We start from the raw sequence: 27218 nt of genomic DNA on the forward strand, positions 1-27218 counted from the left end.
TCTCACCTTCCCCTAAATTTGAGTTTAAAAATTCCATTATTTCTTGTCAACACTTGAGCAATGTAAAGGAAATTTAAAATAATATTTTTCCAGAACTTTCAATGGTTTTCAGCTGGAGTGTGGGTCTGACGCGCATCTCAGGGAATCACCAGCTCCAGCCCTCTTTTCCCTTTGCTGTCTGCATTCACTCCCTGGTGATCCTACTCTTGAGTGAAACATCATTTGGAAGGGACCACTTCTAGGTTCCCATCTGGACAAGCCTCTCGCCCTCTGGGGACCTCAGTAGCTCCACCTTCAGCCTCCCAGCTGGGGGGACAGGATGATTTCCCAGCCCCCAGGAGCATCAAGTTCCCCGTCTGTGAGGCCACAGCTCTGCTCACTCACCAGCTTCCTGTACCAACTTCCCCGGCCCCACCCCACGTTCCGGTGTTTCCTTCCCTGACAGACACTGGGCCCCGGGTCCGGACCTGGCGATGCGGACATGCTGGCCCTGCTGCTGCTGCCCCTGCTGTGGGCAGGTGAGTGGGCTGAGGGAGGAGGGACGGGCATGAGTCTCGGGGAAGCTGCAGCTGCAGCTGAGCCTGTGTCTCCCCAGGGTCCCTGCAGGACACACGGTTCAAGCTGCAAGTGAAGAACTCGGTGACGGTACAAGAAGGCCTGTGCGTCCTCGTGCCCTGCTCCTTCTCCTACCCGCCCCGGCCTTCGTGGTTTTCCTTTAACCCAGTCTACCTCTACTGGTTCCGGGATGGGGACAACATATACTATGGTAATGCTGTGGCCACAAACAACCCAGACAGAGCAGTGAAGAAAGGCACCAAGGGCCGATTCCTCCTCGTTGGGGACATCAGGACCAGAAACTGCTCCCTGAGCATCAGAGACGCCAAGACAGAGGACACAGGAGCCTACTTCTTCCAAGTGGAGAGTAGCAATTCTCAAAAACATAGTTACGAAAACGATAAGCTGAATCTGCAGGTGACAGGTATGGCAGAGGCCCCAGGAGAGGACCCTGGGATGTGGAGTCCCCGTATTAGAACAGGGACAGGACATTAGAATATGCCCTGCTCCCGGTCTTGGGGCAGGAGTGGTTAAAAGAGATACAGAACTTGGGACAAGCTTAGGGCCTGAGGCCCTGGTCACTGGCAGGTCACGCTGTGGGTCCCCACCCTCCTGGGGCCTGGGCATCTCCCTCTCTCCTCCTCAGCCCTGACAGAGAAACCCGACATCTACTCCCTGGAGCCTGTGGAGTCTGGCCGCCCCACGAACCTGAGCTGCAGCCTGCCGGGATCCTGCCAAGGGGGACGGCCTCTCATATTCTCCTGGACGGGGGCTGCCCTCAACTCCCTGGACCCCGACACCCTTCACTCCTCGGCAATCACCCTCACCCCGAGGCCCCAGGACCACGGCACCAACCTCACCTGTCAGGTGAAACTCCAAGGAACTCATGTGACCACAGAGAGAACTGTCCAGCTCAATGTCTCCTGTGAGTTGGGGGAGGGACGGCTGGGTCACTGAGGGCAGTGGGAGTGGGGTTTGTGCGTGCATGTGTGTGCTGTGTGTGTGCATGTGTGTGTGCGCGTGTGTGTGTGTGTGTGTGTGCGAGTGAGCGTGTGCGTGTAGGAGAGAGAGAGAGGAGAAGGAAAACCTGAGGAACCTCGGCATGGATCTGAGCTTGGGAGTTTAGGAGGGGAGGGGGCTGAGGACAGCTGTCCCCACCTTCCTGGTTTCTGTGGCCCCTCCTTGGGCACTTGCCAGGCCCATGCAGGTCCACTCCACACCTGAAGCTGGGGGGCCGTATCTTTCTATCCCAGATGCTCCACGGAACCTCATGATCAGCATCTTCACAAATGGCACAGGTAGGGAAGACCCTCCTCCTCTGGGGCTGGGACCAGCCTCTGGGTCCCCTCTGAGAGCAGTGTGGGGGAACCAGAGCTTGAAATAGGCAGCAGATGTAGGAAGAGCAAGAGGGAGAATTACCACCCTCTGGCCCCCACCTCCTGAGAGCTCCGTGTTCATTCGCGGGCACACATACAGCCTCACTCTGCTCAAAGCCGGGAGCAGACCCCAGATCCCGTCCATCTACCATCCCTCCTGTGGCCCGGTTCATACCACAGTCGTGGCAGACCCATCCTTGCCCACCTCGTCTCTTCACAGCTCCGCTCCGTGTCCTGCTCTACCCGTCCACTCCAGCCTCCTTAGTCTCATTCCCTGGCACATTAGCTGAATCTATTTCGCAAAGCCACTGGGGGCTCTCTGTCCTCTCTCTGCCACACAGTCCAGCACATACCAGTTAGATATTGAGCCTTTTCTGATGATAAAAGGCCCACACACTTTTGGTCAACTTCCTGAGGGTATAAAGGCCAAGCCTTTTAACCAAGGTGAAACCGAGCCAGCATGGGCCAGGGGAAGAGAGGGAGATGTCACCCGGATCCTGGGAAAGAGGGAAGGAAAGGGACTGTCACCACCCCCTCCATCTCTCTTTCTTTGTCTCCTTACAATCTGTCTCCCCAAAGCCCTGGAGATCACACAAAACACCTCGTCCCTCCCGGTCCTGGAGGGCCAGGCTCTGCGGCTGCTCTGTGATGTTGACAGCAACCCCCCTGCACAGCTGAGCTGGTTCCAGGGGACACCAGCCCTGAACGCCACCCCCATCTCCAATACCAGGATCTTGGAGCTGCCCCGAGGGGTGTCTGCAAGAGGAGAATTCACCTGCCAGGCCCAGCACCCCCTGGGCTCCCTGAACTTCTCTCTGAGCTTCTCTGTGCACTGTGAGTTTGGGGGCACCTGGGGCCAGAACCCCAAGGTATTCAGGAGGGGAGAAGCCCCTGCTGAGTCCTGTCTTCTGTCCCCACAGACCCCCCGCAGCTGCTGGGGCCCTCCTGCTCCTGGGAGGCCGAGGGGCTGCGCTGCAGCTGCTGCTCCCGAGCCCAGCCGGCCCCCTCCCTGCGCTGGCGGCTCGGGGAGGAGCTGTGGTTGGGGAACGGCAGCCACGGTGCCTTCAGGGCCACCCCCAGCTCAGCCGGGCCCTGGGCCAACAGCTCCCTGAGCCTCCGAGGGGAGCTCAGCTCGGGCCTCAGGCTCAGCTGCGAGGCCCACAATGTCCACGGGACACGGAGTGGCACCGTTCTGCTGCTGCCAGGTGAGGGGGCGTGTTCTGGAGGCTGGGGGTGGCCGGAGGGAAGGTGCACAGATGTAGAGTGATGAACGGTGGGAGAAAGGGGCTGGGGCCCCGACAGAAGGCGGTAGGGAGGACGGGGTCTTCCATCTCCCAGCTGAGCGGGGACCTGGAGCTAGTTCCACAGGGAGATGGGAAGACATGAGGCTGCGTCCTGGGAGCGTTATCTCTCCTGCCTCTTTTCTGCAGGGAAATCAGTCTTGGGGGCTGGAGTGGTTCCTGGGGCCCTTGCGGGTGCTGGTGCCATGGCCTTGTTCTCTATCTGTGTGTGCCTCATCTTCTTCTGCATGTAAGTTTTGGTCCCAGGGAAGGTATAGAGAGATGTGTGGTAGGGAGTAGGAGAGAGGTGGCTGAATCCCAGAAACACAGAGCTGAGTAGATCCAGAGGGGTCTTCTCTCTTTTTCCTAACAGCTTTATTGAGATATACTTCACATTCTGCACAATTGATCCATTGAAAGTGTACAATTCAGTGTGTTTACAGGTGTGCTTACAGAATTGTGCATCCTTTATCACAATCAATTTTAGAACTTTTTCATTAGCCCCAAATGAAAAAGAAACCCATGAATTGGTTGAACGAATTCTCCTCCTTCTGCAGACACCCCATGGGGCAGCTCCAAGATTCCACTTCTTGGCTATTAGGAATAACACTGCTATAATCATTTGTGTATAAGTTTTTGTGTGTAAGATGGGATCTTTAGTGATGGATATTCAGTCCTTGGCCACCTTGACCAAATCTCTGGTCATCCGGGAGGGTAGAGCCCCCGCTTGCATGTCAGGAATATCTCCAAGTCCAGCTCCAGGGCCTGGATGCCTCAGTCATCATTTTCACCATCTTAACAGGGGTGGGGGCAGCCTGCTCACATGTGCCTGAGCCATCCGGGCTGCATTGTGCTGGTTTCTTTCCCTAGCATGAAGGCCCGCAGGAAGCAAGCAGCCAGGAGACCAGAGGGAAGGGATGATGACCCTGTTACGGGTACAGCTGCCTGGGTGAGTGATTTGGGCATCTTCTCATGCACAGGGGGCCCCTAAACGTGTCCACTCAGCTAGTCCAGACTGAGGTCCTCAGCATTTCACGAAACCTGCTCCTCCCGTCACCTGGGCAGACACTTGGGAGTTATCTTCTCTCCTGTTCTCCCCTTCATCTCCCAGAGCCAACAAACCGCTATGTCTTGTCCAACCTTCTTTCTAAGTATAGCTATTAATACATCCACCCATGTTGCTCCCTGATCCCTCTCCAGTAACCACTGTTCTGTATCTTGTCTTCCCAGTGTTGTCACATATATGTATACTTGAAATATACACTAGTTTTAATTGCTTCTGAACCTAGGAAGAATATCACATATCATGTTCTGTGCAATCTTCTTGGACTTGCCTTGTATAATAGACCCAACACTGTATTACAAAGATTCATCTATGTTGTTGTACAGAGTTGCAATTTATTCAGTCTCCCCACTGTATAATATTTCACTTTATGATTATGTCTGTTATCTAAGCTTATATTGATGGACATTTGAGTTGTTTCCAAATGTTGCTGTTATGAAAATTCTTATTCATGTCTCATTGTATTAGCATGTAAGAACTTTTCTTTAGCATTACCTAGAAATTTAATTGCTGGATCACAGGACATGTGGATGTCCATCTTTACAAGATCATCAAAAATGGCTTTTCAAAGGAGTTGTATCCATTCACACTCTCATCTATGCCTATGAGATTCTGTTGATCTATAATCTCTCCAACACTTGCTTTTCTCAATTGTCTGGTCATTTCACTATCTCAGTATGGTATTGATTTGCATTTCCTTGCTTACCATTGAAGATGAAAAGTCTCTCTACGATTTTACTGGCATAAGTACACACTCTCTATAAAATGCCTGGTCACATCTGAAGTCCGCTTTCCTATTGGGTGTGTGGCTTTTTCATATTGAATTTGTTGGAGGGCTTTATACATTTTTATACTAATTTTTTTTCTGGTTATATGTATTGTGAATACCTTCTCCCAGTGAGTAGCTTGTCTTCACTTTTCTTAAGGTGACTTTTGGTGAACCTAAGTTCTTAACTGTAATATAATCATATTCACCAATCTTCTCTTTTCTACTGAGTGCCTCTTGGATCCATTTAAGAAAATCTCTCCCATTCTAAGATTAGAAAGATGTTCAAATAGAGTTTCTATTGAAAGTTTTATGTTTTCCTTTTTTCATTTAAGTACTTAACCTATTTGGAGTTGATTTCTGTGTGTGGTGTGTGGTGTTGAACAATCTATGTTCCTCCTTTTTTCGAATAACCACTTCCTCTCTCTGTCCTCCATTGAATTGAAAGCCAATTCTGTCATATATCAAAATTCTATATATGGGTGGACCTTTTTCTGTGGTCTCTGTTCTATTCCAATCGTAAACTTTACTGTCCCCAAGTCAGAACTGTCTATAGAGACAATAAAATCTATAAATTCAAAAATAAGTCCTGACATCCAATAGAGCAACACCTCCTCTTTAATATCCTTCAATACTGTCTTGGCTATTCTTGGTCTTTTGTTTTTTCATTTCAATGTTAAAATCAGTTTGTCAAATTCCAAAAACTACTCCTGTTGCTATTTTGATTAGAATTACATTGACTCCATGGCTCAATTGGGGAAGAATTTACTTGTTTACAAATTCAAGACTTCTTAGCCCCCAAAATAGGTATCTCTCTATTTGTTTGAATCTTTTTTTAGTGTTTTTAAAAAAGATATAGAATTTCTTCATGCAAGTCTTGCACATCTTCTGTTATTTTTCTTCCTGAGTACTCGTTTTTGTTGCTATTATAAATGCTATCTTTTTAAAAAGTGTATTTTCTGATTGCTAATTGCTAGAATGCAGAATGAAAGTATTTTTTTAAATAAATTGTTTTATTGTGATTAAAAAATACCACAAGTTGGTCTTGAGTGTCATTTAGATCTTGTTGCTTTGGTAGCTGGAAAATTCTTAAATTTTATTAATAAGTCTACTGCTCTGTTCTTTTTCTGAGATATAGATACTATCTGAAAAATTAGTGATATTCTTATTTTTAACTATCATAGGTTATTGAATCAAAGCAGCTGAATTTGACACAAATGTATTGTTATTTCCTTCAAAATTCAACTCATCTTTTTGGGCTTCAGGTACTAAGCAAGAAACACTTGGCCACATGTATACCCTGCAGGTGTATTTTTCTTCTAAAAGATTCCATATTTCAACAAATGACCTACTCGATGGTGGAGTGCAAACACACAGTCCTAACCTCATCTGGCAACGGAAGTCCATGTAACACCTCAGACTGCGGGCAGTGCATGACTGCAGATTGTGTGAACAGTGCCAGTTACTTTTCATTTCCCCACCATCTGGCAACACAGAGCTTCTCGTTTTTATTTCCCAAATTCATGGGGTTGAATTCCTCTGCTGGGTTCCTGTAGGACCTCCCCTATAACAGTACTTCTTTTCATAGTGACACCCACCTCTTCTGGGTGTCAGCTGTCTGGGTGCTGAGAATTGCCTTCACTCAGTAGAGGCGGTGCACAAAACTCAGTTACATTTTTAATTGCTTTTATGTCCTTCCACCTTGCTAAGCTATCCTATTCGTTCAAATAATTTGTAGATAGAAATAGAAGTATTTCTAATAAATGTTTTCCATTTTAAGAAATATCACGAATTGGTCTTGGGTGTTATTTAGAATCTTTGGGGATTTCAAATTAGATGATTATATCATCTACAAGATAACACCTTATTTCTTCCCTTTTTCCTAAACACTTCATTCAGTTTTCTCGTCTTAATATGCTGGCTAAGACTCCAGTCAAAACAACAGTGATCATGGGCCTTTTATACTACTCCTGATTTTGAAGGAAACACACAGAATATTCTGCCATTTAAGTTGGTTTTTTCATTGAGCTTCTTGGATGCATAGGTAAAAGAGAGAAAGATAGACAGACAGAGAGAGAGAAAATAAATTAAAAAAATAAGTTGCTTTTTGTTAACCTTCATCCCGTTAAGGAAGTTCCTTTCTATCACTAAATGAATTTTTACCATAAATTTTTACCATAAATGAATTTTTACCATAAATTTCTGTTGAACTTTTCAAATGCGTGTACTGATAGGATTTTTTTTCTCTTTCATCTGTTACCATGGTGAATTAAAATTAAAGATTTTATAATATAAAACTACTCTCTCATTCCTGGAACAAAACCATATTGTTCGTGGTACGTATTTTTTGATACCCTGGTAGATTCAGTTTGATAGAACCTTTTGCTTAGCACTCTTGCATCTATATGCATGGGTCAAATGGACTTGCCGTTTTCCTTTCTCCTCCTGTTTCTTTTGTTTGGACATTAAGATAATATTGAGGGATTGGGGACGATTCTCTCTTTTTTTATTATCTGGAAGAGAGTGTTTAAAATTGGAATAATTTGTTTCTTGAATGATTGATAGGTGTCACTTGTAAATCTGTCTGGGCCTGGTGGTGTCTCTATGTGCAATTTTTCTAATTCAATCACTTTATGTGTTCTTCAGTGATCTTCTCCTAGGGACTTGTTCATTTCACTTACGTTTTATACTTTTTTATGGGTGGTATTCTGTTGTCTTTATACTACTGATTTTAGTGAGATTACTTCCCCTTTTATATTCTTGACATTGGTTATTCGTGACTTCCTTCTCTTTTTTTTTTTTCCTAGCTAAATCTTATTAATTGTTTGTCTATTTCATTATCAGTTTCAAAGAATCAACTTTTGGGATTGTTGATTTTCTCACTGTATCTTTGTTTTCTACTTTATTCTTACTTTCATTTTCTCAGCACCTGCCTTCTCACTTTGGTTTATTCTGATGTTCTTTTATTAATTTTTAAGCTGGGTACAGAGCTAATTAATTTATAGCTCTTCCTTCTTTATAGAAGTAATTATGGATAAATTTCTCTCAAAATGCAACTTTTATCCCATTCTACAAATTTTGATATGTCCTATTTTAATATCATTCAGTTCTGGATATTGTTAAAACACCATTGTGATTTCTTCTTTGAATCTTAAATTATTTGAAATTAAAAAATTCCAAATGTATGGGAATTTTAAACATCTTTCCACAATTAAAATCTAGCTAGATGCTTTTTGGTCAGAATACATGGCATTTTGGTTTTTATAGAGATGGGGTCTCCTTCTGTTGCCATAGTTCACTAGCTATGATTACACCACTGCACTCCAACCTCAGCCTCCCAAGTAGCTGGGACTATAGGCATGTGCCACCATGCCCAGATAATTTTTCAAGCAAAAATTTTGAGCAAGAGCGAGACCCCATCTCTACTAAAAATAGAAAGAAATTATATGGACAGCTAAAAATATATATAGAAAAAATTAGCCGGGAATGGTGGTGCATGCCTGTAGTCCCAGCTACTCGGGAGGCTGAGACAGGAGGATCGCTTGAGCTCAGGAGTTTGAGGTTGCTGTGAGCTAGGCTGATGCCACGGCACTCACTCTAGCCTGGGCAACAGAGTGAGACTCTGTCTAAAAAAAAAAAAAAAAAAAAAAAAAATTTATATAGGGACAGAGTCTTGCTATGTTGCCCAGGCTGGTCTCAAACTCCTGGACTCAAACGATTCTCCCACTTTGGCCTCCCAATGTGCTGGGATTACAGGTGTGAACTACCACTCAGCCAAAATACACGGTTTTTATGGTACCTATTTTTTAATTTTTAAAAAAAAAATTTTAATTTGTTGAGACTTGACCTACAACCTGTACATAATGAATTTTTGCAAATATTTCCTGTGTGCTTAAGAATAATACATATTTTTTATTTCTTAAATCAGCAGGCCAGTGCATTAATTGTAATGTTTGAATCCAAATCTTTAATAGCTCTTCCTGACTTGTCAACACTCAAGAGATGTGGCAGGAAATCCTACATTATGATAATATATTAATATTTGTCAACTTCTCACTGTATTTCTATCAATTGTGTTTCTTATATTTGATGTGCTTTTAAATCAAAACCATATATTTTGGAAGTATTATATCTTCTTGATGAATTGAGCATTTTATCACACATAGTGATTCTATCCATATTGATACTCTTTGCTTTAAAGGCTTTTCAGTTGGAGCTTGACATAGCTGTACCAGTTTGTTATTGGTTAGTTAGATGCCTGGTACTTTTCCATCCTTTTTTCCCTCTAACATTTTATGTATTTATGCTTTAGCAGAGATTTTTGTAAACAGTACATAACCAGGTTTTCAAAAAAATCCAATTTGGTGGCATTCTCTGTTGAGCTTACTCTGTTAGTATTTATTGTGGTTGTGGATATATGTGGATTTTTTCTACTCTTTTACCTTTTACTTTCACTTGCTTCCACTTTTTCAATATTTCTTTTTCTCTTTTCTTCTTAAAAAATTTATATCTTTCCAGGCGTGGTGGCTCATGTCTATAATCCAAGTTACTTGGGAAGCTGAAATGGGAGGATTGCTTGAGCCCAGGAGTTCAAGTTCAGCCTGGACAACATAGTGAGACTTCTTCTCTAAAAAAACAAAAAGTAAAAAAAATTAGTATCTATGTCTTACTAACAAAAAGACATTGGTATGTTTTTATATCTCTTGGTCTCCACTCCCACCACTCCTTATAATGTTGATATTTTCTATAGATGTGCAGTTTTCATTCTGAGTTATGAACATACTTAACATTTTTCTATACTTTGGTCTTTTAAAAAAATACACAGCTGCACATTTTACTGAGGCATTTTGTCACCTTTCTTTCTTATACTTGTCCCAGAATTTCTTGGGTTTTTTTCTTTTTTTCTTTGCATTCTTCCTCCCAGTGTGCTTTCAATTTAGGTTTCTCTGTATTGAGGCTTCTGAGGACTTGTGTGTCTGAAGATATTTTTTTGCATGCCTAAATTTGAATTTCATTTGGCAGGATAGAAATTTTTGGATCAAAGTGATTTTCCTTTGATGCTTTAAACTTCACTCCACTGTGCCTTGCAGCCAGTGTTGCCACTAAGAAATCTCACATCATCCTGAACCTCATTTTCTCTGACAACTTTTACAATTTTCTCTTTGGTTTTGATATTCTTAAGATTTACTATACTGTATCTGGGTGTGGGGTTTCCTTGCCTTTTTTCTTGCCCTTTCAGCTGAGGTGGTTCATCTTTCTTTAATTCTGGAAATTTTATTTCCACTATTTTTTCGAAATAATTCCTCATTTTCTATTTCATTCTTATCTCATTTAAAGACTACTCTTATCTGAATATTGAAGTTTTCTGTTTCTATCCTCCATCTAAATTAACCTTTTTTCATATGTTTTGTTCCTCACCCTTCCCTACTTCCTTTTAGGGGTTACTCCAAACAGCGCTTCTAGCTTGCTAGTTAGCCTTCAGTTATAGTCATTCTATTCTTCCTTCCATCCATTGTGTTCTCTCTATTATGTTTTGCAGATATAATATTTCCACATGGCCCTTTTTGCATAAAGTACATAATTACATAATTTCTTATTTGTTTCACATTCATTTTACATACACACTTTATTGGTGTAAATTTTTATGCCTGTTTGCATGCTGCTAATGTTATCACTTACCTCTTTTAGTGCATTTAGTATGCATAGTTTAAATTCTTGATCGAAGCGTTCTAATACCTATGCTTCAGGTGGTCTGCAAGGTTCCTTTGGTTTGCTTTTCTCCTCAGTTGTCCAGTCTTCTGGGCTGTGAGCTCATATTCCCCCTGGGTTTGGGCTCCTCTGTCTGGCAGTATTTACTGAATGGGGGTGAAGGGCAGATGCTGGCCTGTGTCGGGCTTGCTGAGCTCAAAGGAGAGATGGGGCCAGGTCCCAGGGTAGAGCACCCCAGGAACCAGATCTATGGCCATCCATTCCCACTTCCTGTCACCTCAAGAAGGCAGTTCAAGTCACCCCTTCATCTTCAGACCTTCATGGAGAAGGGTCACTGGACAGAGGCTCTCCCTGGATTGTGATTTACCAGCCTGGGGAGTTTGGAGTTGAGAAAATGGAAATGAGAAGGTCAAAGGCCAGAGAGACTCCAACCTCTGTTCTTCCCCTCACCCTGGTGGGTGTTGGGCGCTTATCCAACACTTGCCTCATGGACACCTGCACAGCATTCCTGTCCATACTCTGAATTCTGTAGCGAGGGGACAGCCAGTGATTGTCCCAAGGCAAGGGCAGAGAAGAGAAAGGAGCAGAATTCAAGTGTGTTTGGGATAACCCATCTTCTCATCAACAAGCCAGCTGCCCCCACCCACGCGGCAGCTTCCCCAGCTCTCCCATCCCATTTGTTCAAATTAGCCCTCCCTTTCCCCCAGGGATTTCAGTGTGATTGATTGGTCAATCACTGACTGATTTATAAAAGTTTGTTCATCCAAGAGTTCTTTCCTTAGTTCCTCTGTTGTTGGATCTTGGAGAAGAGAGCCAGTAACACGTGTGAATTCACTATCTTGACAAGAACTATGGTAGAGAGAGCTTTGGTTTTTCCCATCACTTTCGTTTCAACCCTTCTGTGCATTTTTCTATTGTAGGCAGAGTGATAAAGCAATTCACAGCCTAGTCCCTGGAGTTTGATGTCCTGAATTCAGGTTCTGGATTGACCTACTTGCAGGCTGTGTGACCTTGGATAAGCTAATGAACCTCTCTGTTTCTTTGTTTTCTCTTCCGGAAATGGGACATTAAGATGCTGGATTCCTATCTCACTGGATTGTTATAAGGAGTGCTCAGAAGAGTGCCTAGCTCACTTACAACTGTTACCTAGTGTTACTGTTCCCCTCCTCTAACAAGGAACTGCATGAGGGAAGGTATTTTGGACTGTTTCAGTCTCTCTTATGTCCTCATCTGCAAGAACAGCACCTAGCACATAGCAAGCTGTCAGCAAAGAGTTACTGAGTAAAAGAGTGAACATGTTGCTTTATCCTCCGTATTAATCTGACCTGTATCTTGTCTTATAGTTATCAATATAACCCTTTTTTTTTTCATATACTGTAAGGCTGCTGATGGACACATGTCCTTATTCTCCTCTCTTTGCCTGCAGTAATATCACTGCATTTAGCTACTTTGTCATTTCATCTTGCTTGTACTTTATTTCTGACATTGTGAAACCATTTTTTCCTAACCTGGAATCCTTTTTAAAAAATATAAGCTACTGGCCGGGCGCGGTGGCTCATGCCTGTAATCCTAGCACTCTGGGAGGCCGAGGTGGGCGGATCATTTCAGCTCAGGAGTTCGAGACCAGCCTGAGCAAGAGCGAGACCCCATCTCTACTAAAAATAGAAAGAAATTATATGGACAGCTAAAAATATATATAGAAAAAATTAGCCGGGTATGGTGGTGCATGCCTGTAGTCCCAGCTACTCGGGAGGCTGAGGCAGGAGGATCCCTTGAGCTCAGGAGTTTGAGGTTGCTGTGAGCTAGGCTGATGCCACGGCACTCACTCTAGCCTGGGCAACACAGTGAGACTCTGTCTCAAAAAAAATAAATAAATAAAATAAAATATAAGCTACTATTTGAAGGCTAATGTTGCTTTCAACATACATTTCCTTAGGGGTGGGTAGGGGTGTGGGCAGAGGTGGGAGAGGGAAGGGAGTTGCTTACCAGTGTATTCGTGCCATCTTTGCTTGGGGACTTTGGCTCTGCTCTATTTTGTTTCTGTTTTATGGGACCTGCGTCCAGGATCCAGAATTGCCATCTCTTTTCTAGTTTGCACATAAAACATCTGGTAATGTAGCTGAAGGTAGAAATTTGCTTCACCTATAATCCACCCCTCCTACCGGACTGTAAGCTGCCTAGGTCAGGGTCTATGTCACACTGTACACCTGGCCCCTAGTCCAGGACCTGGTACAAGGGAGATAGACTGGGCTGAATTCTGGCTCCACCATTTATTAGATGAGAGACCTTAGGCAAGCTACCTACCCTCTTTCCACCTCAGTTTCCCTATCTGTAAGGTAGGAATAATTATAGTATCTTTCAAACTGTTGTTTTGTGAGGATGCAACAGTGATTTGTGATTAGTGAGCCCTTAATATGGTCTAATAAATCACAGTATTACAAAATTTTAAATAAGTGAATAAATAGTTGAGGTCACAGAAAATGTATGAGGAATAAAAGGACAACGGGATAAATGTCGTATCAGCCCAACTTCCCCCTGGGGACCATGTGTTGTATTATCTCTTGGGGTCTGTCTCTGGAGAGTGGTCATAAATTCTAGCCCTGCCCAATGGGAACACAAAGGATTTTGTCATGAATGTCTACAGTGTGCCATTCACAGAACACTTCTTTATCCTGGCAGACAGTGTAATGCCTAAGTGTTCAGCCCATGACCAGGCGTCCCTCTCACCGGAAACTTGTTTATACTGGCAGATGCCCTCAAGGCTGTCATGTGATCTGTGTCCACTTTATTTCTACCAAGAAAACAACTCTGTAGGAGAGCCCCGACCAGGAAAGAACTTAGGTTAGGGTGTGTTGGTCAGGTGAGAGGCAGAGGAGGCAACACAACAAAACATATGAAATAACAGAAGCAGTTTATTACTTACAGATCCCAGAGAGAAGAAGGCAGAGCCCCTCACAGGGCCAGCAGGAAGGGAGGAGCTGTCTGGGACACACACGCTCAACCAGTGGTGGAGGGAATCTGTAGCCAAATCCTGAATTAGAGTCCAGGGTATTCCTCAAGCAGGCTTCCCACAGGGAGTTACGATTGGTGGGTGTAGAGCAGTCAGGCGTAAGTTCTGTGGAGTCATGCTGTGCCTGAGAGGGGGTCACTACAGCAGAGTTGAGCAGCTCGGGAGGGGTGTGGGGTTGTGGGGTTGTGGGGTGAGTCAAGTAGGCTGTATCCAGCTGTCCCATAGGGAGGTGGTCACCAGGAGGTGGTTGTATAAGGCAAATATCTGAATTAACCACTTTGAAGAACTGGGAAAAAGTAGAGAACTAGAAACTATCTCAAGAGTAACTAAGCCCTGCTTCTGGTATGAGAAAGTCCAAGTTATATTCTAAATGAATGCTGAAGCAACATAAAATTATAAGAATTCACTACACCGTACCTGCCTCTTTGTTCCTGCCATGACTCCTTTCTTTCCCCTTTATTCAGAGTTCCAGGCAAAAGCCCTGGCCAGACAGCCCTCCAGACCAAGACTCCCCTGCAGGGGACACCCAGCCCTCGGGCGAAAAGGAGCTCTATTATGCCTCCCTCAGCTTTCAGGAGATGAAGGTAAAGGAGCCTCAGGACCAGAAGGCCAGACACACCACAGAATACTCAGAGATCAAGACAAATAAGTGAGGACTCGCCCAGAACTCAGTCCTGGCAGGAGGAATCACAGCTTGTCTGGGGGAAGGGACCAGTTAGGGTCCTTTGTTGAAGCACAAAGAGCCCTTGTGACAATACTAACATTAACTACTGTGTGAGTGTTCCCAGGTAGAGCAGAACAAAGACAGTTGATGGAATTAGAGAGATGGGCTCAAACTCAGGCTCCAGCACTTTATAAGGCATTGGTATCAAGGAATTCACTTCCTCTCTTTGGGCCTCAGTTTCCTGTCCTGTAAATCAGAGATCATGTGTCTTACGTGAAAGATTGTTGTAAACATTAAAGAAATCAACACATGGAAATCAACCAACACAGGCCCTGGCACATGGTGTGTGTTCAGTGCTTGCTGGTCTCTCTTCCTCAAACAGAAAAGTCCTCCTGGCAAGTTGTCCTGAGGCTGGGGGTGACCAGGCACAGAGAAAAGGGCAGCAATGTGTTGACATCACCCCACTTCTCAGAACTCTTCACAGACTCCCCAGGAAAGACCAGTTCCCTAGCCTGGCATTCGGTTCATGATGTGGCATCTGATTAATATGTCCTCTCCAGGGTCATTTCCTTGCCCCATTTCACCTGCCAATCCTTCCAGGATATCCCCTCACCTCCAGTCCTTCTCCTTCTCATTCATGGGACCCACAGGGATCTTTGCAATAGCCAAAGAGCTGACTCTGACTCTTTCTTGCCCAAACCCATTCATGGCTCCCTGGCCTTAGACAACATATCACAAACACATCACAAACATTGCCCCTTGGCATTTAAAGTCTTTTATGATATCCCTGCTGTCTACTCATTTCATCCTTTCCTCTTGGCCCATCTTTCCTTAAGCCTTCCATGCCTGTTCACACCACACTCTTTGCAATTTGAGTTCCCTTCCCTGGAAGCCATGCCAACTCGCTCTCATCTGGCTCACACCATCTTGTCCATCAAACATGAGTTTATAGATGCTCTTGGGTTGAAAGAGTGGACTGAAAAAGAGCTCATTTTCTCCCTCATATAAAGTTGAACTAATCTAATTTTTTTAAAAAGAAAAGCACTAAAGCAAAATCGGCCAAAAACTCTCCAGCAGCACCCAAACCCAGATAAACGAGTGTTATTTTCTGAACTTTAGGAAGTGGTGATGAGGAAAGGAGTGGATAATTCCAGTGTGTTGCTGGGATGGCATTGATTCCCAATACCCACCACCCAAACCACATTTTCAGAACCATAGGGAATTGAGTTGAGATGATTTTGATCAAGGCTTGTGTTGAAAAAATCAAATCCTTTGGGGAAAAAAATGAATAGAAAAAAAAATCCTTTACTTGAAAAGTATAGAATACCTAAATACCTATACTTACCAGGTCTAAATTTAGGGGAAAGCCTGAACCCAGAGAATCAAGCAGGATATCTAAGCCAAATGCCAAAATTCCCAAGGGCATTTGCCCATGCTGAAAATGTGAGCTTTGGTTCTGTGGTCTTGTGTGTGGCCCTGGAAATGAAAGTCAAGGCTATGGCCCAGTCCAAGGCAGGAAATGTCATAGGAGACCTTCCCCGCATTGAGTTTGTATCAAGGCAAAGGTAAGTCAAAGAAAACCAAAGACAAGGAGAAAATCTGAAAGCCACCAGAAAAAAAAAAGAAAAATTATCTTCAAAAGATGGGCAGTTTAATTGACAGCTAATATCAGCAGCAACGACAGAGAGTAGAAGGAAGCAAACACTATCTCTAATATCAATTTATAATCTATGGTCAGTAAAGATAACTCAAAATGAGGACGCAATAAAGATCTTTTGGAGCAAATAAATGGGGTGGGTTTATTACTTGCAGAAGAAAAACAAGAGATAGTTTTTAGAATTCCTGACAATAATAACAGCTAAGTATAAAGGGGAGTAAGTACATTTTACATTTCCCAACATCCCTATATTATCCAGGAGGATAGAGTGGTTTTCACTTACTAAAGACTTTGATAAGTTAATTATGCATGCTGTAATTTTTATTGTAATGACTAAAAGAATAAAATCATAATGTATAACATAACCTAGTAGTAGTTAAAAGTGTAGTGTAAAAAACTTAAGAAACCCAAAAAAACAAAACAACAAAAACCAATAATGGAAAGACAAAGTAATGTAGAATGGGTGGCACACTAAAAATTATCAGATAAATGCTTTTGCTAAAAACAGAGAATCAGGCCGGGCGCGGTGGCTCACGCCTGTAATCCTAGCTCTCTGGGAGGCCGAGGTGGGCGGATCGTTTGAGCTCAGGAGTTAGAGACCAGCCTGAGCAAGAGCGAGACCCCATCTCTACTAAAAATAGAAAGAAATTATATGGACAGCTAAAAATATATATAGAAAAAAAAAAATTAGCCGGGCATGGTGGTGCATGCCTGTAGTCCCAGCTACTCGGGAGGCTGAGACAGGAGGATCGCTTGAGCCCAGGAGTTTGAGGTTGCTGTGAGCTAGGCTGACGCCATGGCACTCACTCTAGCCCGGGCAACAGAGTGAGACTCTGTCTCAAAAAAAAAAAAAAAAAACAGAGAATCAGCTTGTATCAATATTCCAACTATATGTTTTTTACATTATATGCATCTAAAGTATAAGGATAGAGATCAAAAGTAAAAGGAGACCACATTGAATATTATGCCAACATTAATTTTTAAAAAAGCTGGTGTAGACCTATTTGGTCACACAAAATACTCATTACTACATTGTTTCATTTATATGAAATTTGAAAGCAACCATTCTTGTTCCAACATACATACACAGGTATTATGCTGATAGGCAAAGGTAGGAAAAAAAGATGATCCCAAATATCAGTAAGGTGGTAACTCATAGAGAAGAAGTTTGGACAGGATGAAACACAAAGGGGTTCCAGGGTTCCTGGCATGACTTCCTGTTCTATTTCTCAGCCTAAGAGATAATTACACAGTGTAAATGGCAAATGTATTTTTCATGACGTAAGTATGTAAAAATATCACAAGCTAGGAAATATCTGATGTCCTGGTAATCATCTTTTGTTGAAAATTTTGAAGCAAAAATAATTTTCTTAAAAGAGATTATGACAAAAATTTAACAAAACCTCATTCTTCCTACCAAAAATCTCCATAGAAATGGAAAATACCACATCAAGTCTCGGTTTCCCACTCTGTCAAGGGAGCATTATTAACCAACCCTCTCTCAGATTGATCATGAGGAACAAATGGGACAATATACAGAAAGGCATATTCCTAAGTCTGGAACTCAGAGAGCTTCAGTGAATATCCATCTTTTCCCTAGTCCCTTATCTGAGGGGAGATCCAGGCATGGACCACATTTTGGTCCGCGAACCAGCAACATCATTGTAATTTGGAACCTCAGAAAAATGCCTTGTTCTTCCCTGTCACTTAGCCAGGCTAGTACCAGGTATGATCCTTAGGTCAAGAAGAGGGGTGACAGGGAAAGCACAGAAATCAGTCCGTCTGACCCACCTTTCCACGAGGGAACTCAGACTTTTCAAAGCCTCTCTGACTTAGGTACCCTGCTGACCTAAGGCTCAGGACTTTGGTCCTGTGAATTTGAATCCACAGCAGGGTTGGGAGTTTCCTGAACTCAGAGCCCAGCTCTGCTCCAGAACCATGGACAGCGCCAACCTTGGTGCTAATTTCTCCCCAGATAGGGCATGGTGGCTGGAGCGCCCCCTGGGGGCAGAACTCTGGCCTGTTTCAGATGCAGAGGTAAGAAGGTTGGAGAATAGGGTTGGAGACATTCTGTCCTATGGTCAGAGGGCATCCAGACTTCTCAGTCTCCCTCTGAAAGTTCCCTCATTTTAGGGAAGAGAGGACATAGCCTTAGATAGACAGTGAATTTCTCAAGGCCACTGGGACCCTTGTCGTTCAGGGCTGACTCTACCCTCACCCCTTCCAGAAAACCTTCTCTGTGTGAGGCTCCTCCCTTTCCTACCCTCACTTTCCAGTGGGTTGATATTTTGTTATTGCTTTTAATCCCTTCTTTTTACTGTTATGGAGCTTTGGAACACAGAACATGATTTGTGATCCTTTTCTGTCATGGGCTCTATGCCAAATACTGATTCAGCTCAAATGAAAAAATGAAGTATCTATCAGGAGGCTAGTTGAGACATTATATTTGGAACTGAGGGGTCATAGAAATAAATTCTAAGTTTTCCTTTATTCTACATGAATGGTAAGTACTCATATTGGGAAAAGGATTCTGTGGTCTCAGTGGACCACATGGTGGAGAGAGTTGCTGTGAGGGGCAGCACAGGCCAGGCGAGGTCAGGGAAAAATGGTTGTGGGTAAAGAGAGGGAGAGATTTGACAAATGAAGATGGGAGGCCTATGTGGCTGAAGGAACTGTTTATAAGTCAAAACTCATTTTGAAGGTGTGAGTGAAGGGCTCATGGGAAACTTCAGAATGGGCAAAGAGACACACTCAAGTCAAGTATCTTTCTGAATTCAAATTGACACCAGAAAAACCACAAACATCATACCCAAATCTAGCATTGGAGCCACGGCCCCAGTTCTCAGTTGTGGCTTCTGACCATAGAAGGCATCCTCACAGATGAGTTTCAGTTCAGCCATCCCTTCTTGAGGCTTCTTACGTGACCAGGCCTGGGCCGGGGGCCAGAAGAAAGAGAAGATTCAGTTTCAGGTAGGTCCTGACCCCTTGATCCTCCTGAGAGAAATGCTCCAACAATTCCAAGTGAGGAGACAGAGGGGGAGGCAGGCCATGCTCTATTCCTGCTCACTCAGGGAAGTCTTCTTCAATTCCCGTCTTTTTCTTTTCACTAGGACCCCGTGTTACAAACTTGCAAAGTCTGTGTAGTTTTCCTTAGTAGCGCGTGTCAGGTTATAATGCCATGTGTGAGAATCAGCAGTAGAGGCTGTGGGATCTTCTCAACTTCCTCCTGTGGATCTCATCTCACTTAGCACATGCTAATGGCCAATGAGATCCTCCATTATCTGGCTCCTTTTCCCTCTGATCTCACCTCTTCCCACTCTCCTTCAGCCACGTGGGTCTCTGCTCTCAAGTACCCCAGGAACAGTCTTGCCTCCAGGTGTTTGCACTGGCTCTTCCCTTTGTCCAAAGTACTCTTCCCTGAGCCCAGCAAACTGCCCTCAGTGAACATCAGGCACATCTGTCACAGCTGAACAATGTCGCCTTTGAAATCTTTTCTCTCCCAGCTTTTGATTCAGTCTTCCCTCTTCTCTCTCCTTGCTTTTCTCTTCCCACTTAATCTCTTTTGGGGGAAGCCTCTTCATGGTCCCCAGGTCCTGCCCAGCACCCCTCTTCTCATTTACCTTGTGGGTGACTCTGAATTGCAATGTCCACCAGCCCTAGTCCTTCAAATGCCTCACTGAAGATCCCCACTGGGCCTTCTCTCACATCTGCTCAATGTCCAAACTGACCATTCCCCAGCCCCTAAGGCAAAAATTTAGTCTTACGGGGCCTCTCTCTGTCTCCTGAGAGCAGCACCACCTTTGACCCAGCTTCTTAGCAGAACAGGACTCTTCTTTCTCAACCTCTAAATCCACAGTCACCTAGTCCTGAGGTTCACCTCCTGAGTTCCTCAGTGTATCCAGTCCCAACCCTGCCAGAAACCCTGCTTTAGCTCCCCACCCTGAGCCCATGGATATTTGAAGTCTTTTGGGCCCTTTGTGGTCTGGCCCCACCCACCTCAGCCAGATGAACTTCCGGTGGGTTTTTCAACCCCTGCACCTTTGGCCTGGCTGAGTCCATTGCCTGGGACACTCTTCCCTGAATGATGTGAAGACCTGGCTCTTACCTTCAAGTCACAGCTCAAAGTCCAAACATTCATTCATTTATTCAACAAATATCCACTGAGTGCCTCCTATGTACCCAACATACTCTAGGTACTGGGGGCAGCAGTGAGCAACATAGGAAAGGTGGTAGCTCTCATGGCACGAATGTTCTAATGGAGGAACTTAGCCATGAATAAGCAAGTAAATAACCAAGATGCTTTCCAAACATCAGGGGTAATATGAGGGAATTACCTTTGGTGGTGTGACTGTGAGGGAATGGGGAAGGGGTTTCTTAAGCTGGAGCTGTTAGAGAAGACCTCTGAGCTGAATGAAGCCGGCAGGACGAGGAGCCAGACATTAGATCAATGTGGGAAGAATGCTCCAAATAGAATTATTAATAAAAGCAAATGCAAAGGACCTGAAGGGCAGTGTTCAAATGACTTGAAAGTGTGTTGTGGCTGCAGACCAGAGAGGCAGAGACTAAGAGATTGGCCGGGGCAAGGAGCTCCAATTTTATTCTGAATGAGATGGGAACCATTCACAATTTTCAGCTGTGAGTGACAGATTCTGATTTATATTTTAACCGGGTCCCTCATGCTCTGTGTGAAGAGAGGGAGGACGGTGGCAAGGCAGAGACAGAATGGTGAGGAGGCTCCTACAGTGGTCCAGGTGAGCACTCGGTGCCTTAGAGCAGAATGGAGGCAGAAGTGGAGAGAAGTGGATTCTGGATCTCTTCTGGAGACAGGCCGATGGCACTCAAAAAAGACTTGGTTGGGGGAAGGAAGTGTATGACAGAAACAGGACTACTGGGGACAATTCCAAGGTTTTGGCTTGAGTACTTGGAAGGATAGTGGGCCCATTTAGCGAGGAGGAGGTAGAAGACAGGGGAGGAGGCAGAAAGACTGAGGGGGCAGGTTTAGGACAGAGAATCTGGAATTTTGTTTGGACATGATAGATGTGAGGTCCTTTGCTTTGGGAAGTCTTCCCTGAAACCTGGGCTGGGTCTAGCGCCTCTTCCGGGCTCCCACAGCTGCTTCAGCGTCCCCGTGGGCCAGCCCCGGCGGGGCTACAACTCTCGGTTGTAACCGGGACAGGTTGCAGGGTGAGGAGTTAGATTGATCCGCAGAGTCCAAAGCGAATCAGCAAGTACGACAGCTGCTTAGGGCAACTCCCACCGGAGAGAGGCACTGGAGGATCACAAGAGTGGTATCTCTCCGGGGACACCTACCAGACTGCGTGGGAGAGAAAAGAGAAACCCTCAACTCCTACACGGCAGCGTGACAAAGGGCCAGGATCGGCCTGCCGCAGGATGCTGTGCTCATCTGGGCAGAATCGGCCTTGGAAGGTCCAGTGTTCAAAGAAATGCGGCATCTGGTGATAGGACTACAACTCCCAAGAGGCTTTGGGACGACTTGCCTACGACTCCCAGGAACCCGAGCGGTGGCTCGGCCCAAAACGCCTACTGCTCTCGGACAAACTGAGCCTACAGCTCCCGGCGATCCTCGCGTCAACGTCCCACACTCCGCCAACGGCTCCCAGAGTGCACTAGGCCGGCCCGGCTCATTTCCCGTCTGCGCCTGCGCAAGAGCACGTGCAGCGTCTGATTTCTGCGGACTCCCGCGAGCTGTCTACTGAGCAGTTTGTTGCAATGATGGAATGAGTATTTTTCAGGTTTTCTGCTCTTGTGGGAGTATAAGCGTTTGGGAGAGCGGCAGAGAAAGGGATCGGGGGTGTGAAAGGGACAGGTAGCGCCTGCGGTGAACAAATTCCAAGGTTTGGGCCGCGTCTCAAACGGTTGCTGAGCGGGCCTTCGCGCGCGCCCCCTGCAGGCGCGGGCGTGGATGCGCACGCAGACAGAGGGGCGCGCGCCGGGCTCTCTGTGCATGCGCGGAGCTGAGAGGGAGCGGTTCGCACATCTCTGCGCGTGCACTGGGCTCGGGACTCGGACCCGGTGAACAGTTACGCGCAGGCGTTGGTCTGTGACACATACTCGCGCCTCCTGGCTGAGTGCAGTTGAAGACAGGTCAGGTTGGAGGGCAGGTGAGACCTGCGAGACAAGCTCCCAAAACCAAGGAACGGAGCATTCTCCCAAGAATCCGCCAGAGCCCCGCTCCCCAGATCCCAGCCCTCAAGCTCCTTCCAACTCCTAAACTGCCCGTTCTCCTGCGTATTCTGAGGTCTTGTCTCTACTCCTCTCTCTCTCCTGTGAGACCCTTGATTAGGAGGATCGAGAATGAAGGGTGATGGGAGACATACCTCGGGTGTCTGAGTCTTTCTCTAGGGTTGAACTCAGTATTTGTTAATTATTTCCTGTGTGCCAGACCCTGTCCTCAGGGACACGGGTGTATCCAGCATGGTCAGGAGATAGGGATGGTAAAGTTTAATGTGAAGGTGCTAAACATTAAGGGTTGCAGGAGCTCAGAGGTTACAAGTGCTGCAAGGACATAGTGGAAAACAACAGCACTTAATGAGCAGTTAGCTTGTGCCGGACACTGTGCTCTGCACTTGCCGCGTACGATCTCAGGTTCCTCATCTGTAAAATGGGGATAATGATAGTACCTGCCTCAGAAAGTGTTTGTAAAGATAAATGAGTTGACATGGAAAATGTTTACAGTGTTTTACCAAACAATAAACATTTACTGTTTTCATCTCATTTAATCCTCGTAATCAAGAATGGCTTCCTTTTCTGGGTCAGGCCTAATTTTTACTTCTTTTAAAGCAAGCAATGATGTGGGAGTTCCAAAACCTCAGACATCCTGAAGATGTGTAAGTCAGTGGTTCCTGACTGGGGAGGGAGGGTTGATTTGGTCTCCCAGGGAACATTTGGCAGTATCTGGAGACAGTTTTGGTTATCATAACAAAGAGAAGGTGTCTGGTGTGACTGGCATCTAGTTAAGTAGAGACCAGGGACACAGTGAAACACTATGCATGGTATAAGCCTTCCACAACAAAGAATTATCTGGCCCCAAATGTTAATAAGGCCAAGGTTGAGAAACCCTGTCCTAAGCCATGTTCTGCTGTCCCTTGATTTTCTGCCCTAAACTGTAGTATATACAACATTCGAGTGTTTCTGTATTGGTTTTAGTTTTTTGCTTTGGAAGTTTGTTTGATTAAATAAGGAGATCTCAACACCACTCACATACTTTTGAGAGGGAAATTACTGAAAAGAAGGTTTACCTCGAGCTGCACATTAATGAAGCTAACGGGATGCTAAAGCCAGCCTGCCTGCGTGACTCCACTTGGTTGTGTGGCCTTGAGTAAGTGATTTAACCTTTCTGTTCCTCAGTGTCCTCATCTGTTAAATGGGAATAATAATAGTAGTTGTTGGGAAGACTACATGAATTAATATACGTAAAGTATTCAGACCACTGCTTGGCATATATAAGTGCTGTCAAAAGAGCCGGTGTTCTGGTTCCTTATGTCATTTACCTTGGAGCAGCAATGATTGGCAGTGTTGAGATCTAATCACAGCTTGAGACAAGTTCACTGAACAGGTCCCTCTGGTCCTTAGTGGCCACGTTTATCAAAACGCTGGCATGGTTTGGGCAGAGCTTTCTCACAGATACTTTGCAGACATTTTATGTTTCACACTAACTTAATATTCTGGGGAAAATGACCTCAGGTTGGTGGCAGGGAGCTTCTGGACAGGGCATATGACTATCTGTAGCTTCTCATCACTTACAGGGTAAAGATCAAGTCCCTCAGCCTGGCGTTTTTGACCTGGCCCCTGATGACTTTCCAGCCCCTTATCTTACCACTGAACCTCTGGCAGCTCCCCACATTTGCCAGCAAAATAACTTTTTCTGCCAAGTATTTGCACATGTTGTCTTTTCCTGAAGACTCTCCCTTTCTCACTAACCACACTAATTCCTATTTCCATCCAGGTACCTGATGGTTCCATCCTCTTTCAAGAAGCCTACTGGACCCCCGTCTTCCCCTGCACTGGATTAATAAGCTGCCTTTGGGACTTCACTTGGTTATTTTATTTTATCCTATTTTTATTTTATTTTATTTTTTCTGAGACAAAGTCTTACTCTGTTGCCCCAGGTAGAGTGCAGTGGTGTCATCATAACTCACTGGAACCTCATACTCCCAGGCTCAAGCAATCCTACTGTCTCAGCCTTCTGAGTAGCTGGAACTATAGGCATGCACCCAGCTAAATTTTATATCTTTTGTAGAGATGAGGTCTTGCTCTTCTTCCGTCTGGTCCCGAACTCCTGACCTCAAGCGATCCTCCCGCCTCAGCCTCCCAGAGTGCTAGCATTGCAGGCGTGATCCTGGCTGAGCTCGATTTTAATCTGGGTTCCCAGCATTGCTGGGCACGAGGCCTGGTTTAGAGCAGGCAAGGTGTCCAAGGCCCTTCCTGAACTGCTCCTGGTTTTTTGTTTTTTTTTTCCTTGTTTCCTGTTATCTGCACCCCAGTAAACAGAAAAGCTCAGGAATAGGAAACTGTTGCCATGGGATGTAGTGGTTAAGGACAGACGCTCTTGGGCCACAGTGCCTGGTCCAGATTCTGGGAGTACTGTCTCCTAGTTGTGTAACCATGGACAAGTTATGTAACCTTTCTAGGCCTAATTTCCTCACCTGTAAAACAGAGATGATAATATAGCTCTCATAGGGTTAGAACAGTGGTTCTCAAACTGGGGTGATTTTGCCCCCCATGGACATGTGGCAGAAACATTGGGTTATCACAACTAGGATACTGGCATCTGGTAGGTAGAGGCCAGGAATGTTGCCGATCTCTAACACAGGACAGCCCCCACAACAAAGAATTAACTTGCCCCAAGTGTCAGTAGTGCTGAGGTTGAGAAAGGCTGGGTTAGCAGATGAGAAGAGAGAATATTCGTTGAGTGTTTAGAACAGCTTTGCAGCCATAGTAAGCACTCTGTAAGTACAAGCTACCATTACCACCTCCATCTAAGCGCACCAGGTCTCTAGTGCCTCGGTATCTGCCCAGATTGCCCTGCCCCCTTTTACATGGAGGTTGAATGCCTATTTATGCTTCAGGGCCCACCAGAAAGCCAGCTCTTTGGGGAAGCCTTCCCTGGCCACTACCACCCTCATCCTCCAACACACTCAGCCAGGCAGTGGAAAGAATTTTGAAGTCACACACACAGGCCTAGACTCAAATTCAGGCTCTTTTCTTACACCTGAGTGACTTCAGGCAAATTATTTCTTTCTGTGCTTCGGTGTCCTTTTCTGTGACATCAAAGGGTGGCCTTGAGGAAGAAAAATGGGCCAGCACCGGGTAAGAGTTTTATTAATATCAGGCCTCCCTGATATTAAAGGAGGCCTCTGTGGAATATATTAGTCAGTAGAACCTGAAAGCTTAGTGTTGGTCTAGGCTGGAGGAAATAGTTTGGAAATGTGTGTTAATAAGATTTGCTGTGGAAAGACTAGGAACTAGCAAAATTGTCTTTGTTACTCAGGAGAATTAAAAAAGATGTGCTATTTACGTGAGACCCACATGTAATGGATAAGGATTCAGAGAAGTTTGAAACTAAAGGGGTGGGAAAAGATATACCAGAAAAATAACCCCAAGAAATCTAAATTTAGTTACATTAACTGTCAGACAAAATAGATTTTGAGTCAAAAAGCACTGTGAGTAACAGTGTCATGCTCTGAGACAACAAACACCTTCTAAGAAAAGGCACTCCTCCAAGCTCACTGGTGCCCTGCCTAAGAAAGAGAAGTCGAGTCACCATTTAGACTTTGTTGGCACTTCCTGTAACAGAGCAGCCTGCACTTGTAGCTGGGAAATAGGGATTATCACAAGCCCCACTATTTTCAGCCCAGTAAGCACGTCTATAAATTGCTGTGAGGCCAGCTGTACCAGAATATTTCAAAGACTGGTCTCGGTCCGCAAAGCACAGCTCCAAAAGTACTTTTAGCTGAAGTTCTTGAGGTGTTCTTGACAATTTATGATCTTCTTTGTGTGAGTGGAGCACCTTATTGCTGGGGTCTACTTTCTCTTCATTTTGCTTAAAGGAGGGGTGTCTGAATCTAGGAATGTCACTCAAAAGCCTGGATAGTATTCTATAAAACAACATTCCTTTGTAAGCTGCCTTTCCAGCTGAAAAGGTGGGAGAAATTCTACCAGCAGACTGAAATTGGATTCTTGTATCCTCAATGCTCCCAAAGCTAAGGATTTTCGGCGCCTGTCCCACATTTAAGATTTGATCCCTCAGCCTGCTTTTGCAATGAGATATTTCTCTGATTCATCTAAAAATATACTTACTGATTTAGTGACAAAGATATAGCCTGTATGTAACTTTTCAGTGCCTTTTGACAAGCTCATTTATACATCTATTCATATCCTTCAGCTGTGCCTCTAGAATAAGTGGGACCAACATGGAACAGCACAAATGCTACATACCTGTTCATAGGAGCCATTTGCTTCCAGCTCAGCGACATCCCCTGGGATGAACCTGGAGAACAGAGAATCCATCCCATTCTGCTGTCATTCCCAGGATGCCAGTTTCCATCGTAAATACAGCACTCCTCTCTTCAAGTGCAATTCAAACAAAGTCGCTTCAGCTAGGAGCCCTCAAAGCACAAGAGAATATCCCCGGATTTGTTCTTTACCCTACAGCCAGAGGGAAGCCTTCAAGGTCCATGAATCAGTCTTTGTCCTCAGTGAGTCTTTGGAAGAGCAGGAATTCTCAACTCTCCCTGGTCCCTCTTAGGAGCAATGCAGACACTGCTCCAGGCAGAGAGAGGGAGAGGGAGAGGGAGATGAAGGGACAGACGGAAGGGAGGAGGGAGAGAGCAGAAGAGGGAGAAAAGAAGGAGGAGAGGAGGAGAAAGAGAGGAGAGAGGGAGACAGAGACAGAGACATTCTTCCCTTGTGGGTCTCCCTTCAGTGGTGAAGAACATGTAACACTGCCTCTAGGGCAGTTTCTCATCCTCAGTGCTACTGACATTCTTTGCTGGGTGGGGTGGGGCCTGTCCCTTGCACTGTAGGATGTTTAGCAGCATTCCTGGCTTCTACCCACCAGATGCCAGCAGCAACCCCTGCTAAGTCACAGCAATCAAAAACATCTCTACACATTGCCA

At 45.0% G+C, this 27218-nt stretch overlaps 1 protein-coding gene across 3 annotated transcripts; it reads left to right on the plus strand.

Annotated features, from left to right (window-relative positions):
* Positions 1-481: 481 nt before the first annotated feature.
* LOC138374788 (sialic acid-binding Ig-like lectin 5) lies at positions 482-14412 on the plus strand. Of its 3 annotated transcripts, XM_069457920.1 has the most exons (9): positions 482-518; positions 596-979; positions 1202-1480; positions 1809-1853; positions 2511-2765; positions 2852-3136; positions 3362-3461; positions 4082-4160; positions 14224-14412. In XM_069457920.1, the coding sequence occupies exons 1-9, from the start codon at positions 482-484 to the stop codon at positions 14410-14412; spliced, it is 1653 nt and encodes a 550-aa protein (XP_069314021.1). The 3 variants fall into 3 exon arrangements, with proteins under 3 accessions (XP_069314021.1, XP_069314023.1, XP_069314022.1); XM_069457922.1 differs by lacking the exon at positions 2852-3136; XM_069457921.1 differs by lacking the exon at positions 4082-4160 and having other exon boundaries at positions 14224-14352.
* Positions 14413-27218: the final 12806 nt, after the last annotated feature.

Source organism: Eulemur rufifrons, chromosome 24, assembly GCF_041146395.1.
Source record: "Eulemur rufifrons isolate Redbay chromosome 24, OSU_ERuf_1, whole genome shotgun sequence".
Classification (NCBI taxonomy): domain Eukaryota; kingdom Metazoa; phylum Chordata; class Mammalia; order Primates; family Lemuridae; genus Eulemur; species Eulemur rufifrons.

Excerpts from the sequence above, each read along its gene's own strand:
- LOC138374788 (XM_069457920.1), top strand. The coding sequence starts at position 482 with ATGCTGGCCCTGCTGCTGCTGCCCCTGCTGTGGGCAG. Across the intron at positions 1,854-2,510 it reads CATCTTCACAAATGGCACAG|CCCTGGAGATCACACAAAAC; the intron begins GTAGGGAAGACC and ends GTCTCCCCAAAG. Across the intron at positions 3,462-4,081 it reads TGCCTCATCTTCTTCTGCAT|CATGAAGGCCCGCAGGAAGC; the intron begins GTAAGTTTTGGT and ends TTCTTTCCCTAG.